This window comes from Eufriesea mexicana, unplaced genomic scaffold (assembly GCF_001483705.2).
Source record: "Eufriesea mexicana isolate 0111107269 unplaced genomic scaffold, ASM148370v2 scaffold1030, whole genome shotgun sequence".
Lineage (NCBI taxonomy): Eukaryota > Metazoa > Arthropoda > Insecta > Hymenoptera > Apidae > Eufriesea > Eufriesea mexicana.
The window spans coordinates 531,920-550,266 of record NW_016909159.1 but is presented as its reverse complement, the minus strand read 5'-3'; the positions used below and the strand labels follow the sequence as shown (position 1 = coordinate 550,266).

Genomic DNA, 18,347 nt, shown 5'->3' with positions numbered 1-18,347 from the left:
TAATTTTTATTTTAACAAGTGTAGTATAAAATGGATACAAAATAAGAAATTAAATCCTAATAAATATTTTTAATATTCTAACCTAATTATAACAATTATACAAGCTGTAACTTACTCACAAAATTTATCATAAGAGATATAAAACGAGCAATGGTAATACCTACTGATCATAATCTTTGATCCTTAATTAAAACAGTATATAATCTTTGAACTTAATTAACTTAATTTTAAGCTTAAGTTAATTTTTATTTATTTATTAAGTTAATTTTTAACTTAAGTTTAACTGTTTAAACTTAATTAAACAGTATATTATAAAATTTAATAAAATTGTTTTCGAATCACTACTTATTATTATTTCTAATGTCGAACCTGGTTGTAATAAATGATACTAATATGAAAGGAGACTATTATGAACCCCCAAAAAATCAGCAGTGGGATAATATTTTTCCTGCTTGATCTTGCACGTAAAATTCTATTACACATCTTGTCTTAATTTATGAGCAGAACACTTTACGTAGATGTATACACTTATAAAGATTGTAATAAATATTTCTGACAAGCGAGAAAGTAGTTTAATTGCCTGGGAGCAAGTGCTCATCGTGACTGACAAGGTAGGAATTAATAATTCAGAGCTGGTGGCCAACGCAATTCACACGAAATTAAACTGCCCATGTAAGTTTTTCAATTCCTGCCATTTTTGGAGAAAGAGTTTCGCGGCAAATGAGTATTTTGGCATATTCGCAAATGATCGTTTGTAACGTGCAATTACTAAAAAATTAATAAAAAGTTTCAACGTGAAGTAAAAGGCGCCATTTATATGGAACTCAATTTTTTAATCTTATCATTCAGATCGTTCCTCGGTTATCTGGATGCTCTCATCTTTCCAATATTAATTATTATCAACATTACTGTAGATTAATTAATTACATACTAAAAGTTCCGCCATTCGTCATTTAATACACATAAATAATTTTTCTTAATTTCAGATTATTCTATGTTATTTCATTTATCTTCTTAACTACACGTTCTTCACGATTTTAATTTTGCAATTATTTATTGTGCAATTATTATTGCAAAATTAATTAAATTATCGTGCAATAATTTAACTAAGTCTTCGATATTCGGTTTCTATCCAAATTTGGTTTGTCCCGTACAAGATATATGTACATGCAGTGTTTTGAACGTCTCTTTTTTAGCATAATGGAATTTAATTTCAGAAGTTTCAATATTGAATATACACAATTTTTCAAATATTTTTAATTCTACTATAATGGGTACTAGAAATTGGAATATTGGAAATTTAGTAACACTATTGAAAAATTTAGAAGAATTTCTTATTTTACGGAGATAAATTTAAAAATATCCCAAATTACTTATTAACTTCAAAAGCTCCAATATTAAATATGCAAAATTTTTCAAATATTTTTAATTCTACAATAGTGGGTACAAGGCATTGGAATATTGGAAATTTAGCAACACTATTAAAAGATCTAATAGAATTTCTTATTTCATGGAAATAAATTTAAAAATATTCCACATTACTTATTAACTTCAAAAGTTCCAATATTAAATATGTAAAATTTTTCAAATATTTTTAATTCTACAATAGTGGGTACAAGGCATTGGAATATTGGAAATTTAGCAACACTATTAAAAAATCTAATAGAATTTCTTATTTTATGCAAATAAATTTAAAAATATCCCAAATTATTTATTAACTTCAGAAGCTCTAATATTAAATATGCACAATTTTTTAAATATTTTTAATTCTATGATTTTAATTCCACAGTGGGTACAAGAAATTTTAATATTGGAAATTTAGCAACACGATTAAAAACTCTAACAGAATTTCTTATTTTATGCAAATAAATTTCAAAATATTCCAAATTATTAATTAACTTCAGAAGTACCAGTATCGAATATACACAAATTTCATAACATTCTTAATTCTATAATAACAGGTGTTAAAAATTCAAGTACTCAAAATTTGCTACTTTTAAAAAATTTATTGGAACTTCCAGTTCATAATTTTATCAATTTATTAATAACATAAAAAAAGTGTTACCCCATACAAAATAAACACGCAAGTGCTTTCAACGTTTCCCTTTATCATAACAAGATTTAAATTAGAGATAACGAAACCTGAGATATTTAAATTAGAATAAAATTGATTTTCCATCATTCCACAAAATATTTAATTGCAGCAACAGAATCGACAATTTTTCAACTCGAAATGTTTTTTACTCGCAATCTTTGAGTACTGTGACAGACAAAACTGACACAAAAACTACCGCTATTGGTTCAACTGATGGTGTTCAAACACGACTAGTACATGGTTGAATCTTGTATTTAATTTTAACTCGATATCGCAAAGTTTTCGAATCGATAATTTAAACTCGTGATCCGTTAATGTCAAAATGCTGATAAATATAACTCATAGTCACGCATGTGTCATTAATAGACCGTGAATGTTTATGCAAATGCAAATTTTTATAAAAACTCATTTTGTCTTCAGTAGGTTGCAAGTACTATTTGTTTTGCATATTCTACATACTGCACATGTTTTGCACGTGTTTTGCGCATTCCTTTTTTCTTTTTTTTATTTTTATCACATGCAACTGTATATCATACATTTCGTGTATACTTATCATATCTATTTTCTAAAATTCGACATTGTTTCATAAACGTTCGAGAAAATTTACTTACAATAAGTATATGCACGAAGAATATACAGTTTGTAAATAAATAATAAAAAATGATCAAAATCGAATAATAATAGCGAAACGAAGTGCAGTTGTGAAGAGAAATTTCAATTTTACAAATACATTACCAATCTTTGAAATTTTGAAAGTCATGATTGGTAAGAAATTAATAAAAAGATCAAATTACGCACGAATAAATTTAAATTTACCGCCATTACGTACGGAACTGTAACGGAATTTTAACGAATAAAAGTCACGAATTAATTGCTACCAATATAAAAATATTAAATATTAAAAATATGAAAATATTAAATATTAAATATTAATAAAAATATTGTTAATATCCGAATTACAATCCTAATCACTGAGCAATGAAATTTATTATCATAATATTGTAGCTTATCTACATTCAATATACCTACTCATTGCATATCTTCCATATGCTTTTGCATAAATTGAGATATCTCTAAATATTTTCATATATTACAATTTCATGTGTTTATTTAACATTTAACATTTTTCCATACTTTGACACAAAAAATATCTCAAACGCATAAACATCCTGAAACTAGTCATTAATATACACTTCAAATTAACCCAGCCATATTCAGTCGTAATGAGCTAGCGGACTTCAGTTTGCTTACATAACCTAAAATCTATCGATATATTAACCATTTACACTCCACGATTTTTTGGTTACAGAAAAATAGTAAAATATTTTTAAAACGGTAAATAAGAAACCGTTTACAAATTAAGACGTAGAATTATTTTACTTCGACACTCCACGCATCATTGGGTAATTTTAAATTTGATATATTAATTAACGTCGATTTTTAGAATCTGATTAAATGGCGACTGAGGGTCGCCTCTCGAGCGCAAAGGGTTAACTCACTGTATACATTATTACTTCTACATATGCACCAGTACTCCAGAATACACCAATAATTCCAATTTATAACCTCCACGCGAAAAGATTAATTTCCAATTTGAATTAATTAAACAATCGCCACATAACCTAAATATTCAATATTTTTAAAAATGTTTGTACGTTATATTTAGTAATGGAATATTTTTCATTAATTCATATGATGCAAAGATAATATCCAATCCCTGATGTAAAAATTTCCTGCTTTAAAAAAAAATTAGTGTCAACTCATATTGAGATAGAACTGTAATTAGTATATTTACTTATCTCCATGATACCACTAAAATTATTATTGCCTGTGTCTGCTATGTTTAGGTACCCATTATAAATTAGTAACATCGGTGTAAAATGAACACGAAAAATTAGAAAAATAGCTCGGCCTAATGGTCCAGTCACCCGTCTTACTTACCAGTTCCGAGGAGGTTAAAATAGCAGTTGGAAAAAGAAAGAAATTTTATCCGGTAATTTTCCGGAACACGCGGCACCGTGCAGCGGTGTACGGTCCTGACCTACATCGACGCGAAGTCGGTTGTAGAGACGCGGCGGTCGGGGCGTTCGATTCCACTCTCGGTTACGCTCTCTCGGCAGATATTTGCCGCGCAATGCCGGTGGAAGGCCTCAAGGTCACGGATTGGTAGCCACCTAATCCAAATTCGACTAGAGCGGCGCGCGCGATTATCGAAGGTGGACCCGGTTCTAGGAAGGCTGCCCAATAGAACGTGTCCAGTCGGCGCAGACGCACTGGCTGCTCTCCTTCTTCGCGCGACCCCCGCCGAATCAAATCTACTTGCGGCGCTAGTATGCGCGCGCACCTCTCTCGCTCCGCCGTCCCAGCTGCCTATTGGTCTCACCGAATCGTCCCGCTCTCGCTGCTTTCCGGCAGATACGAGATCAACTAATCCGTACTCCGACAATTTGCTTTTCCATCCCTCTGTCACCGTTCGCCATTTTCTCTTCCGCCAATCTACCGTTCGATGTAACCGTCATCCAGGTTTCAAATTTCGCGCCCAATTTCCGTTTACCGTTTCGTTTTGTTGATTAGGGAGACGCGCGAGGAAATTGTTTAGATTAAATGTGAGTTCTGGGAGTGGAGATTGGATGCTACGTTTTTGTAGGTTAGGTTGGTTATTTGGAACTCTGTTTTGGGAAAATAGGGTTATGTTTGGTATATACTAATACGATAGATAACTGCTTTGGTTAGGTCCTTGTTTACGAGGTTCGTAGAGGTTGTTTGGGTTAGATGTTCGATGTTGTAGGATGATGTATAGATATTTAAATAGCATGTTCCAATTCGTGTTTATTTGCATTTATTAAATTGGAAGTGTATAATAATGGGAGTTGAGGAATGGATAAAAGTGAAATCTCTGAAGTTACAACTATTATTGTTGAATTAATTGAAATATTTGATGAGTGTATCGTATCGAATAGCGTATTTCTTATTGATTCTTGTAAATTGTAATATTGGATAAGATATATTTATTATAATACTATTTCATTAACAGTCGTTTGAAACTGAAATTTTTTATGAAAACAAATTTTTAAAAGTACATATTGCGCAAGATTCTTTCTTAATGAGTAATTCTTAATTAATTAATTATTTTTAAGGCGACACAGGATGTATGTAGATAATAATATAATATATAGAAATAGATATCTATATAATGAAGTTTCAAATCAGTTTCAAATTTTCAATTCAGTGTTTCGATTCTTTCTGACCTTTCGAATAGACATATACTGCTTTATTTGATATTCTATACATATGTATGTTATATATTTTCCATATTTTCTATATATATAAAATAAAAAATAGAATTAAGCGAAATTGATATATATAATTATAAAATATAATGTATAAATATAATTAAAAATATATAATTAACTTTAATATCAATTTCGCTTAATTCTATTTTTTTTATAATTTTCACTATCATATAACTTTCATTTAACGCTAGAACTATCGATCGTGATACGTGATACGATATGTGATACGTTCATAAAGAAAATATACATAAATAATAGTAATTAAAATATAGTAAAAATAATAAAAATTAGCATGTATAATTACTTTCTTGTCTAAATTGAAATCAATATTTCAGAAGTTACGTACTTGCAAATAACTGAAAAAATAAAAAGCTGAAAGTATACAAAATTTTCACCATAATAAAAACCTACAATTCCTTAATAAAATATTTTCAAACCAAAATTTACAAAAAATTCAAAAAACCTACATTTCAATCACCCACTATATACTCACCCCTAATCATCTCTACCCCCTTCTAAAAATCCAAAACCTACAAAATACATGCACATACAAATGAACGGCTCATATTTATCAAATTCACGAACTTTACGATACAAAAATAGAAAATTGATTTCGAAAATAAGGAATTAAATATAATTAAAGCATTTTGTTATTTCAATACTCAGTATGTACTTAGTAATCACTTTAGTTTGGTATTTCATTAGTTGTTATGTATTTCATATTGCACCGATTATTATGAAAGTGGTCTAAGTTATATATAGTTATATATTTTGATTTGAAATATTAAAAATTTCGTGCTTCGGATATACACCATAGATCAAAGGAAGTAATCAAGATAGGGAAATTTTGCTGCTTTGTAAAGGACGAATAAGACACGAAACAACTGGAATTATAAATAAAATTATAAAAATGAAATCGTACCTTTCGAATTTTTTGGAAAGATACTCAACCCATCATCATTCGAACTCCAAAAAATCCATCGATTTTTAGTTTCTAATACTCCTTTTCAGCTAAGCAACTAGGCCCTTTCGACCCTTAATTTTGAACATTTCTTTCCAACCAAGCATTTAGAAAAGCCTAATACGCAGAAAAAATGCTTCGACCCTTAATTTTGAATATTCCTTTGTAGCCACTCATCCAGAAGAACCTACCCGAAGCCTATCACCCGGAAAAATCCTTCGACTCTTAATTTCGAATATTCCTTTTTCACCGAAGCACCTAGAAGACCCTAACCTAAATCTAGCATTACGAAAAATCCTTCGACTCATAATTTCGAATATTCCTTTTTACCCAAGCACCCAGAAGAGCTCACCCCAAACCTATCACCCAGCAAAAATCATTCGACTTTTAACCCTTTGCGCTCGACGATTTTTTGGCTAAAGAAGGGTACGAGTTGACAAATTTTCTGCTATAAGGCTGATGATACCTTTTGAGCAGTAAATAAGAAATCGTATAATAATTAACACGCAGAATTATTTAATTTCGATACCTCACACACTGTTACATTATTTTAAATTCGATACATTAATTAATATCGAGCTTCGAAATTTTATCAAATGGCGACTGAAGGGCGCCCCTCGAGTGCAAAGGGTTAATTTCTTACGCTCCTTTCCAGCCAAGCACTCGGAAAAGATCCCACTTGTAATTTTAAATATTTTTTTCCAGCCAAACATCCAAATAAAATCGTTTGGCACTTAATTTTGAATATTCCTTTTTACCCAATGACTCAAAAGAACCTACCCCAAACCGATCACCCAGCAAAAATCCTTCGACTTTTAATTTCTTACGCTCTTTTCCAGTCAAGCACTTGGAAAAGATCTCACTTTTAGCTTTAAATATCCCTTTCCAGCCAAACACCCAAATAAAATCCTTTGACACTTAATTTTGGATGTTCCTTTCCATCCAAGCACCTAGAATACCCTAACCTAAATCCAGCATTACGATAAATCCTTCGACTCTTAATTTCGAATATTCCTTTCCATCCAAGCACCTAGAATACCCTAACCTAAATCTAGCATTACGAAAAATCATTCGACTCTTAATTTCGAATATTCCTTTTTGCCCAATGACTCAAAAGAACCTATCCCAAACCCATCACCCAGCAAAAATCTTTCGAGTTTTAATTTCTTATGCTCCTTTCCAGCCAAGCACTTGGAAAAGATCCCATTTTTAGCTTTAAATATCCCTTTGCAGCCAAACACCCAAATAAAATCCTTTGACACTTAATTTTGAATATTCCTTTCCAGCTAAGCACCTAGAAGACCCTAACCTAAATCTAGCATTACGAAAAATCTTTCGACTCTTAATTTCGAATATTCCTTTCCACCCAAGCATCTAGAAGACCCTAACCTAAATCTAGCATTACGAAAAATCCTTCGACTCTTAATTTCGAATATTCCTTTGCAGCCAAGCATCCAGAAGAACCTACCCCAAACCTATCACCTAGCAAAAATCCTTCGACTTTTAATTTCGAATATTCCTTTTTACCCAAGCATCTAGAATACCCTAACCTAAATCTAGCATTACGAAAAATCATTCGACTCTTAATTTCGAATATTCCGTTTTACCCAAGCATCTAGAAGACCCTAACCTAAATCTAGCATTACGAAAAATCCTTCGACTCTTAATTTCGAATATTCCTTTTTACCCAAGCATCTAGAAGACCCTAACCTAAATCTAGCATTACGAAAAATCCTTCGACTCTTAATTTCGAATATTCCATTTTACCCAATGACTCAAAAGAACCCACCCCAAACCTATCACCCAGCAAAAATCCTTCGACTTTTAATTTCTTATGCTCCTTTCCAGCCAAGCACTTGGCAAGGATCCCACTTTTAGCTTTAAATATCCCTTTGCAGCCAAACACCCAAATAAAATCCTTTGACACTTAATTTTGAATATTCCTTTCCATCCAAGCACCTAGAAGACCCTAACCTAAATCCAGCATTACGAAAAATCTTTCGACTCTTAATTTCGAATATTCCTTTTTACCCAATGACTCAAAAGAACCTACCCCAAACCTATCACCCAGCAAAAATCCTTCGACTTCTAATCTCTCACGCTCCTTTCCAGCCAAGCACTCGGAAAGCAATGCCGGTGCACCCCGGGAACGCCACGGCAGGACACCGGAGAACTCGATGCAACGGTCGACGCGCGTCTCCAGAAGCCGCTTCGGAAGCGGTGGCGCTCGCGCGCACGCAACCGAAAGAGGAAGGAAGATTCTCCTGCGCGACTGTCCTCGCGGGAGGGGATGAAGCGGTGCCCCCACCAGCGCGCTACTTCCCGTGGGCTAAAGTGAGTCGCGTGTGAGCCCGGTGGGCGTGGCCTCCAGGTAGCGGAGACGCGCAGGTGAGAAGAGAGAAACCCGAGCAGGTAAGCCAGCCGAGGCACGGGCAGACTGCGACGCGCGCTCCACGCGAGACCGTGCGTGTACCCTCCTCGGCCAGACCGGGGTCAGTCAGGGTCCTGCTGTTAGTCAGGACGCTCCGAGAGCATCTTCCTGAACACCGACCTACCCGTGATACTCTCGGTATCACTGCGACAGCTTGGTCTTCGCTCGATCCACGCTCTTCGTGACAGACATCGAGCAACGATCGCACGAAGCGACAGTTGGCACCTGAGAACAGTGGCAGAGACAGAGTGTTGCGAATCTAAAGAGTGGTTAGGAGAAGTGTTCCTCGGCTTCTCGATCCACGTCGATCAGACTGAACCGCCTTGGACGCGCGAACCGTGAACCAGACCGCGACCTTGGCCAACCACGTGGAGGATCACGAGAGGTCCAGTGAATGGGAAAAACTGTACGTGCTCTGGGACTGTCTGTGGGGTTGATACCGATTGTGCTGCGCGTTTGTGCGCGGATATTCGGGGATCTAGTGCCGGTACCGGGACCAAGGCTCGCGCTGTCCGCCTCCATGAACAATCGCAAGACTTAGGGGACTAATCGATCCACGAACTGGACGCAATGTGTGGTGAGTTCAGCACTCGTTCTTTTCATTTCTTCCTCTTTTTCCGGGTCTCGCGGAATGACGGCCTGGCGTGAAGTGTTTGCTAGCCTCGCAAGAGACATGTCTTAGATGATATTAGATGACACGGTGTGCTCGAGGAAACGAACTTCGTCTTTGGTTTTATCTGTTCTGTATAAGTCAACCTTGCGTTAGGTTTGACTATAGTATTTGGTTATTGGGTCCGGATTGAACAATTATTTTGGACTTTCAAAATTATTTTGGTGAAAATCTCGACTGTTTTTTCATCGAATTTCGGTTTGTTTGATTTCGTCTTCGGTTTTATCTGTTCTGTATACGTCGACCTTGCGTTACGTTTGACTATAGTATTTGATCATTGGGTCCGGATTGTAAAATTATTTTGGACTTTATTTGGTGAAAATTTCGACAGTTTTTTCATCGAATTTCGGTTCTTGAGAATGGTTCCTTTCGAGTGTGTCGGGTTGAGAGTCTGGATCGTGGGTGACGTGGATTTCTTGGAGAAAGAACGAATTTGGAATTTGGAATTTGGAATTTTGCGATGTTTCCTCAGTGTATAATAGCTCTCGCCATCTTTGAGAAAGAAGTATCATTGATTTTGTTTCTGACGATTGTTCGACGGAATGCTGATATTGGATCTGCCAACCTATAACGAGTGACTAAGTTATTACGCAGGAAAGATAATAATGGTAGTGATGCGATAGAGACAGATGACTATGGATAATTACGTTTTAATTTAGGTGAGATTTGATATTAATTTTGTTAAAAATTGATACGTGTTTTTAGAAACTGCGAGAAGAACATTCTCGAAACAAGTCATTTTGGTAAATCTAGTGTTATTTGGTAAAAAGTTACTATACAAAGGTTCCCTATGAAATTCTTCTTCCACGGCTGGAATTACCAGTTAACGGATTTCCAAGTATAGATTAATTATACCTAGTAAAATATCAGTCAGTCTAGTGTTATCTGGTAAAAAGTTACTATACGAATGTTTCCTATGAAATTCGTCTTTTACATTTCGAATTACGATTTTACTGAGTTCCAAGTATAAATTAATTACACCTACTAATCTAGTGTTATGTGGTAGAAAATAACTGCACAAATATTCCTTATAAAATTCAACGTTTTCAACATTTCAACTTACAATTTAGCGGATTTCTAGGTATAAATTAATTGCACCTACTGAAGTAACAATCAATCTAGTGTTATCTGATAAAAAGTAACTACACAAATACTCCCTAAAAAATACGTCTCCACATCTCAAATTACAATTTAACAGATTTCCAAGCGTAAACTAATTATACCTACTAACTTAGCGTTATGAGGTCAAAAGTAACTATACAAACCTTTCCTGTAAAATTCGTCTTTTACATTTCAAACTTCGATTTAACAGATTTCCAAGTATAAGTTAATTATACCTACTAAAATCTCAGCCAGTCTAGTGATATCTGATAAAAAGTTACTATACAAAAATTCCCTATAAAATTCATTTTCAACATTTCAAATTACGATTTAACGAATTTCCAAGTATACATTAATTACACCTATCAAAATATCAGTCAATCTAGTGTTATCTGGTAAAAAGTAACTACACAAATATTCCCTATAAAATTCGTTTCCAACATTTCAAATTACGATTTAACAAATTTCCAAGTATAAATTAATTACACCTATCAAAATATCAGTCAATCTAGTGTTATCCGGCAAAAAGTAACTACGCAAATATCCCCTATAAAATTCACCGTTCTCCACACTTACTAAAATATTACTAAAAAATTACTAAAATATCAGTCTGCGGGTCCACGTCTGTTTCCAGGGATGACGTACTATAACATGCCGGATTTTTAAGCTTCTCTAAAACCACTGACGTTGCCCCGACCTTGCATATCTATCTCACGAAGAGATATATTAATCGTATGCATACATTTAGCAGGAAACAGAACCTTATTAGCGCACATCAATGATCGATGTAAATATTTGTATATACACATTCTCAATGACGTTCAAGCAGAACAGACAAATTCTCAGAGTATAATCGCAGTCCCTGTCTTCGGGTGTCATCATATCCAAAACAGCTTTATCTTAACTTCTCTGAAATTCCAATTTCCAAATTTCTCAAAATCCCAATTCTCATAGTTTCATCTTCCGACTGTTCCATGAAAACGTTCCACTTCTCATCCTGTTATCATCGTTTTCATCGTCTCTGGAAATTATTTTAAGATGTCAGGGTTCTGTCAAAATCTATCTTAACTTCTCTGAAATTCCAATTTCCAAATTTCTCAAAATCCCAATTCTCATAGTTTCATCTTCCGACTGTTCCATGAAAACGTTCCACTTCTCATTCTGTTATCATCGTTTTCATCGTCTCTGGAAATTATTTTAAGATGTCAGGGTTCTGTCAAAATCTATCTTAACTTCTCTGAAATTCCAATTTCCAAATTTCTCAAAATCCCAATTCTCATAGTTTCATCTTCCGACTGTTCCATGAAAACGTTCCACTTCTCATCCTGTTATCATCGTTTTCATCGTCTCTGGAAATTATTTTAAGATGTCAGGGTTCTGTCAAAATAGGCTTCGTCACCGATTCGTCGACGTGTTAACACTTAGCTTACCACACGCCCCAGAGCTAACTATACGGTTCATAGTTATACTAACTATACCACGCTCGGGGAACACAAACTGCGCTGTCGGAACACAAACTGCATTTTTCGGAAATACCGAGTAAGGGGCCTTAAAAATTGGTGAATTTTATTATATGTCGTGCTTTATGGAAGCAGTTCGTCAGTGATTGCGAACAAATCCAAATGGAGGTGTTACCATAATTATACCACCGAATTACTTTAAAATGGGCAGATCTCCCCGATCGGTCGGCTAAGTGTTGAAAAATCGTCTTCTCTCAGGTAAATTCGTGTTCTCCGAGCTCGAAGGAAAGGCACGAGGTGTTTGCACAATCTGTTTAGTCATAGGTAGCTGCCAGATTTTTTAGTGGACAGCTGTTCTTATCGACGATTAAGAATCTCTCGGTGGCCTGGTCCCAGAAGCGCTCATTAAGAGGAAACACTGACGCATGTACGTTTACGTGGACACTTGTTTATACATATTTCAACGACGCGAAACCTCGCTGATCTACGCGATCGAGATTTCGGATGAAACGTCGTCTCGCTGTTTCCTTTGGCAATTTAATCCACGAACGAACCTCGAATCGATCGAATTATATTTTCCAGAACGTTGACCTCCCGATTCCAATCTCTGAATTATAGAAAATATATACAGTAGGTGTTTACACGAAAGTGTACGAATTTTATATAATATAAAATTATATAAAATTACAAAAATATGATTCAGGAATTATTATGCATTTTTAGGAAGTACTCTGAGTGAAAGATTCGAATTTTGACAGTATGTGCGCCCGTAAAGCATGACGAGTTACACATGCACGAATTTTTTCTATTTCTATATTTTATATATTTTAGGTGAAATTATTAGGAATGGTAGTGAAATCGTGATTAAAATTGCAGTTTAATTTTTGTTTATCTTTATTTTAACGTAGCTGTGTAATTTTTCAAAATAGAGCGAGGCTTTTTGAGTAGAAAGTGTCAAATTTTTAGTGCTCTGTTACCCCGTGATAAAAATTTCTGTTATTTTTGTGAGATTCTGTTTAAGAAATAGGAGAATCGTTGAAACTACGATCGTTGATTTTACCCTCTCAAAATTATTTTCTGTTGATGAACAATTATTTCCTGTCTGTAACTCGTTATGCTCTACGTGCACGCAAACTTTCATTAAAATCAGAATTTTTGAGGTGGAGAATTCCTTTGAAAGATAGCGTTTAAACAGTTTTGAAAGTTATGTACATGCTTGCAACCATAGGATTTTCTAATTTTTATAGACAGTTTCGAAAATTAATTATTTTTGGAACTGGATTATCTGGTGAGATTAATTACTCCAATACGTTTCATTTTGGTGTAAATGGCTTATTAAAATTCACGAGTAAATGTGCGTATCACCTGTAATTCGTGAAACGAGAAAATTGAAAAAGGGGTGTCAAAAGGTGACCAAATTTTTGGTTCCGAAGATTCGTGAATGCACCATTATTTAGTTCAAATAAGATTGGAAATTTATTTAAAAAGCTATCGTCAAAGAAAATTTCAGAGAATTGAAAATTCTTCGCTATAAATATTCTTAATTTTGAATTAAATACACGAATTTCGAAAATTCAACGGTATTTTATAGACAAAAATCGATTTATTTGTCGTGGATAAAAGAATTTGAGCTGTTCATTGCTGAATTAATTAACTCTGCAAGACGAAAAGGAGAAAATTAATTTATAAAAGTTATGGGTACATAAAAATTTTTGAAAATTCGGAGAATAGGGATAATAATTTTGTCTTGTGAATAACTCACGTGTATATTACGTATGATGTACAAGACAGGCAAAAAGGTAAGGAATATTTCGCTAATATATGATTGTAGTAGATTCTTTATTTATGGATTAAAAATTATTTCGATAAATATTATATTAATAATTATTATTAATTATTGTGATAAATATAAATATAAATAATATTATTGTGAAAACTGTTGTTTGAGAAAATTATGTTCTTTCAAGGATCAATAATTCTAATTAAAATCGAGTAATAATATCATAGAAAATTAATTTTATGGGCTTTATTGATTTCTCCATAAGGATGATCGAGTGTCAAATTGGAAAAGTAATTGTTTAAGATTAAGGATTGGATATAAACTATTAAACATCGTTTTATTTACATATTTGATCATTATGCAATAAGATGTCACACCAATTATCTATAGTTTTCATTACCCACAATGAAACACGATAATAAATATATTAATAATTAAACAATTTTTATATCAAAAGTATCATACATTACAATTTTAAACAGTAACAAATTTTCTAAAAACCTATATATTTTTTCAATTGAAGAATTAAACATCGTTTTATTTACATATTTGATCATTATGTAATAAGATATCACAACAACTACCTACAATTTCTATTATCCACGATAAAATATAATAATAAATATATTAATAATTCAACAATATTTTATATCAAATGTGTAATGATTTATTGTTTCAATAAATTAATAATAAATTTTTACATCTAAATCTATTTCTAACTGAAAAATTAAACATCGCTTTATTTACATATTTGATCATTATCCAGTAAGTTGTCACAATAATTACTTACAGTCTTCATTACACAAGATAAAACACAATAATAAATATATTCGTAATTAAACAATTTTTCATATCAAAAGTATTATACATTACTATTTTAAACATTAATAATAAATTTTTCCAACTGAGAAACTATACATCATTTTACTTACATATTTGATCATTATGCCATAAGATGTCACAACAATTACCTATAGTTTGTATTACCCATGATAAAACCCCATAATAAATATATTAATACTTAAACAAATTTTTATACCAAAAGTATCATATATTACTATTTTAACATTAATGATAAATTTTTACAACACCTAAATCTTATTCCAATTGAGAAATTATACATCGCTTTATTTACATATTTGATCATTATGCCATAAGATGTCACAAGAATTACTTATAGTTTTTTTATCCACGATAATATTTATTATCCACAATAATAAATGTATTAATACTTAAACAAATTTTTATACCAAAAGTGTCATGCATTACTATTTCTGCCATTAATAACACAATAAAATATTATAATTAATAACGTAAAAGAATATTTTAAACACTTTATATTTAAAATTATCTAACACACGAATCTCAAATCCCCGATCCCAATAATCTCAAATCTAAATCCTGCAGAACCACCAACTTCCCAGCAATCTTGTCCACGAGGAAAAAATATCGAGTGATACTACGTATCGAGAAAAGCAGAAGCTCCCGAATGACAATAACAAAACACAAATCTTCTTACGACCATACCTCGCGTTGAATCATCGCGTCCTCCCCAAGAAACGCGCTAGGCGCGCCATCTTCTCGGTGCCTGGAGATGTAGCGGACCTTTTGTTCCCATCTTCGTCCAGAATTTCCAACCTTACTTTTATTTTTCTTGCCTTCTTTTTCCCCGCGTAACAGTATGCGAGCAACGTTAAAGCTGACTCGATAAGTAGCGGTCGGTGATTGACATCGCTCGGACATTATGGGCCCGCTATCTATGCAAAACAGGTACGTGTATCACACACGGCCGTGTTTGTAAATCGCATTACAGATTTATTCAAACAACGAGCCACGATTATTAAGCACGTATGCACGAGCGTTATCTGTTACCTGAAAACCTTCGACTTAATGATTCGCCTTTTCATGAGTCCACTGACGGCCGTGGCTCCTTTTCAACGGACCTACTCGCGAGCGAGCTACTCGGTATGTACAGAGGCGGTTGCTATTAAATCGAGGGACATTCGTCTTGGGTATGTACACCCTGTAATTAGTTCACGACTGAAATCCGCGTCGTTCCTCGAGATATTGTTCCTCGATTCGTCGTTTCCAGACCTGTTGGTCGCTCGCGACGTTGAAGATGGCGCTGCTAGACATTTCTCGTCGACATTACACGATATTTTTCGTAGATGAGATGGGTTGTTCTAGGTGGGAATTTGAGGATTCGGGACGCGAGAATAATTGATGGAATGATCAGCGAATCTAGTTTTAAAAATTTGGGTAGAGGTAGATGCAATGACCAGTGTAATTCGTTTCTAAAAATTTTGGTAGAAATAGATGCAATGATCCGTGAATTACGTTTTAAAAATTTTGACAGAAATATAGGGAATGATCAGTGAATCTCATTACTAAAAATTTTGGTAGAAATAGATGCAATGATCAGTGAATCTTGTTTCCAAAAATTTTGAAGCGGAGGTTTTAGAGATAGGTATCTGAAAATTTTATTTCCTAAAATTTTTGGTAGAAATAGATGCAATGATCAGTGTAATTCGTTTCTAAAAATTTTGGTAGAAATAGATTGGATGATTAGAGAATTTTGTTTCCAAAAATTTTGAAGCGGAAGTTTTAGAGGTAGGAAGCTGATAATTTGATTTCCTAAAAATTTTGGTAGAAATAGATGGGATGGTTAGTGAATTTTGTTCCCAAAAATTTTGAAGCGGAGGTTTTAGAGGTAGGAATTTGAGAATTTTATTTTCAAAAAGTTTTGGTAGAGAGAGATGCAATGATCCGTGAATTACGTTTTAAAAATTTTGACAGAAATATAGGAAATAATCAGTGAATCTCATTTCTAAAAATTTTGGTAGAAACGGATGGAATAATTAGTGAATCTTGTTTCCAAAAATTTTGAAGCGGAGGTATTAAAGGTAGGTATCTGAAAATTTTATTTTCTAAAATTTTTGGTAGAAATAGATGCAATGATCAGTGTAATTCGTTTCTAAAAATTTTAGTAGAAATAGATTGGATGATTAGAGAATTTTGTTTCCAAAAATTTTGAAGCGGAGGTTTTAGAGGTAGGAAGCTGATAATTTTATTTCCTAAAAATTTTGGTAGAAATAGATGGGATGGTTAGAGAATTTTGTTTCCAAAAATTTTGAAGCGGAGGTTTTAGAGGTAGGAATTTGAGAATTTTATTTTCTAAAAATTTTGGTAGAAACAGATGCAATGATCCGTGAATTACGTTTTAAAAATTTTGACAGAAATATAGGGAATGATCAGTGAATCTCGTTTCTAAAAATTTTGGTGAATAAGCAGTTAAATTCGTTTTTCAAAATTTTAGTAGAAATAGGTGGAATGATCAGTAAATCTTGTTTCTAAAAATTTTGGCAGAAATAGATAGGAGGGTTAGTGAACCTTATTCCCAAAAATTTTGCAGCGAAAATTGTAGAGGTAAAAGTCTGTGAATTTTATTTCCTAAAAATTTTGGTAGAGATAGATGCAATGACCAGTGTAATTCGTTTCTAAAAATTTTTGCAGAAATATATGGAATAATTATTAAAATTTGTTTCTAAAAATTTTGATAGAAATAGATAGGAGGGTTAGTGAATCTTGTTCGCAAAAATTTTGAAGCGGAGGTCGTAGAGTTAGAAATTTGTAAATTTTATTTCCCAAAAATTTTGGTAAAAATAAATGGAACGATCAGTGTAATTCGTTTTTAAAAATTTTGATTGAAATAAATGGAACGATCAATAAATCTCGTTTCTAAAAATTTTGGTAGAAGTAGATGAAGTAATTAGTGAATCTTGCTCCTAACAATCTTGAAGTGGAGGTTGTAGAGGTAGAGGTCTGTGAATTTTGTTTCTTAATTAATTATTTGGTAATGGTAGTGGTAACGTAATATTAGCAACGCATGGTAGCGTGCTGTTTCGTTAATTAAGAAAAATTGAGATTAATTATAAGATAGGGGTAGTTATGGTTGCGACCAGGTTTTACGTTATACGGGATAGTCGATTATGTGTACAAAAAGAAACGAGGTAATTAATTCTGGTATTTGAGGATAAAATGGCTGACTTTATTTAGTCAAACAGAAAACGAGTAAATAAATATATATGATATAATTATTTGTATAATAATATACAGGATGAACGTTTTATCTGAACTTTTCGGGAAGTATTTCAAAGGAACAGAAGATATTAAAAATTTGTCATTACAGGAATTATTTTTCTATCTAAATTAATTTTTTCGAATGAAATACTATATTTTTTCATCCGTAATTAATAATAATAATAATCGTTAAGATAATCCATAAAAATTACCAAAAGTATAATAATATTAAGCATTTGCATAATTTGTAAATAACTATATACAAGCATTCAAAATTAAAAATTATAAGCAATAAAATATTTTCGAATAATTTAACATAATTTAAAATAATCAAAAATAGAATAGCCAATTAATGTACACTAAAATAATATTAAAATACGAACATATGGAATCATAATAGTAATTATGATGCTTATATGCACATACACACATTGACAAAATATAAAAGTTTACATCACTGTTTAAAAAATTCGATT

At 32.8% G+C, this 18,347-nt stretch overlaps 1 protein-coding gene across 1 annotated transcript in view; it reads left to right on the top strand.

Moving 5' to 3' along the window:
* Window positions 1–8,910: 8,910 nt before the first annotated feature.
* Window positions 8,911–18,347, top strand: part of LOC108547443 (zinc finger protein 205) — an 87,789-nt gene continuing 78,352 nt past the window's right edge. The window contains 1 exon segment of the mRNA XM_017899973.1: window positions 8,911–9,357. Coding sequence (XP_017755462.1) covers window positions 9,351–9,357 — 7 coding nt within the window. The 5' untranslated portion in view covers window positions 8,911–9,350.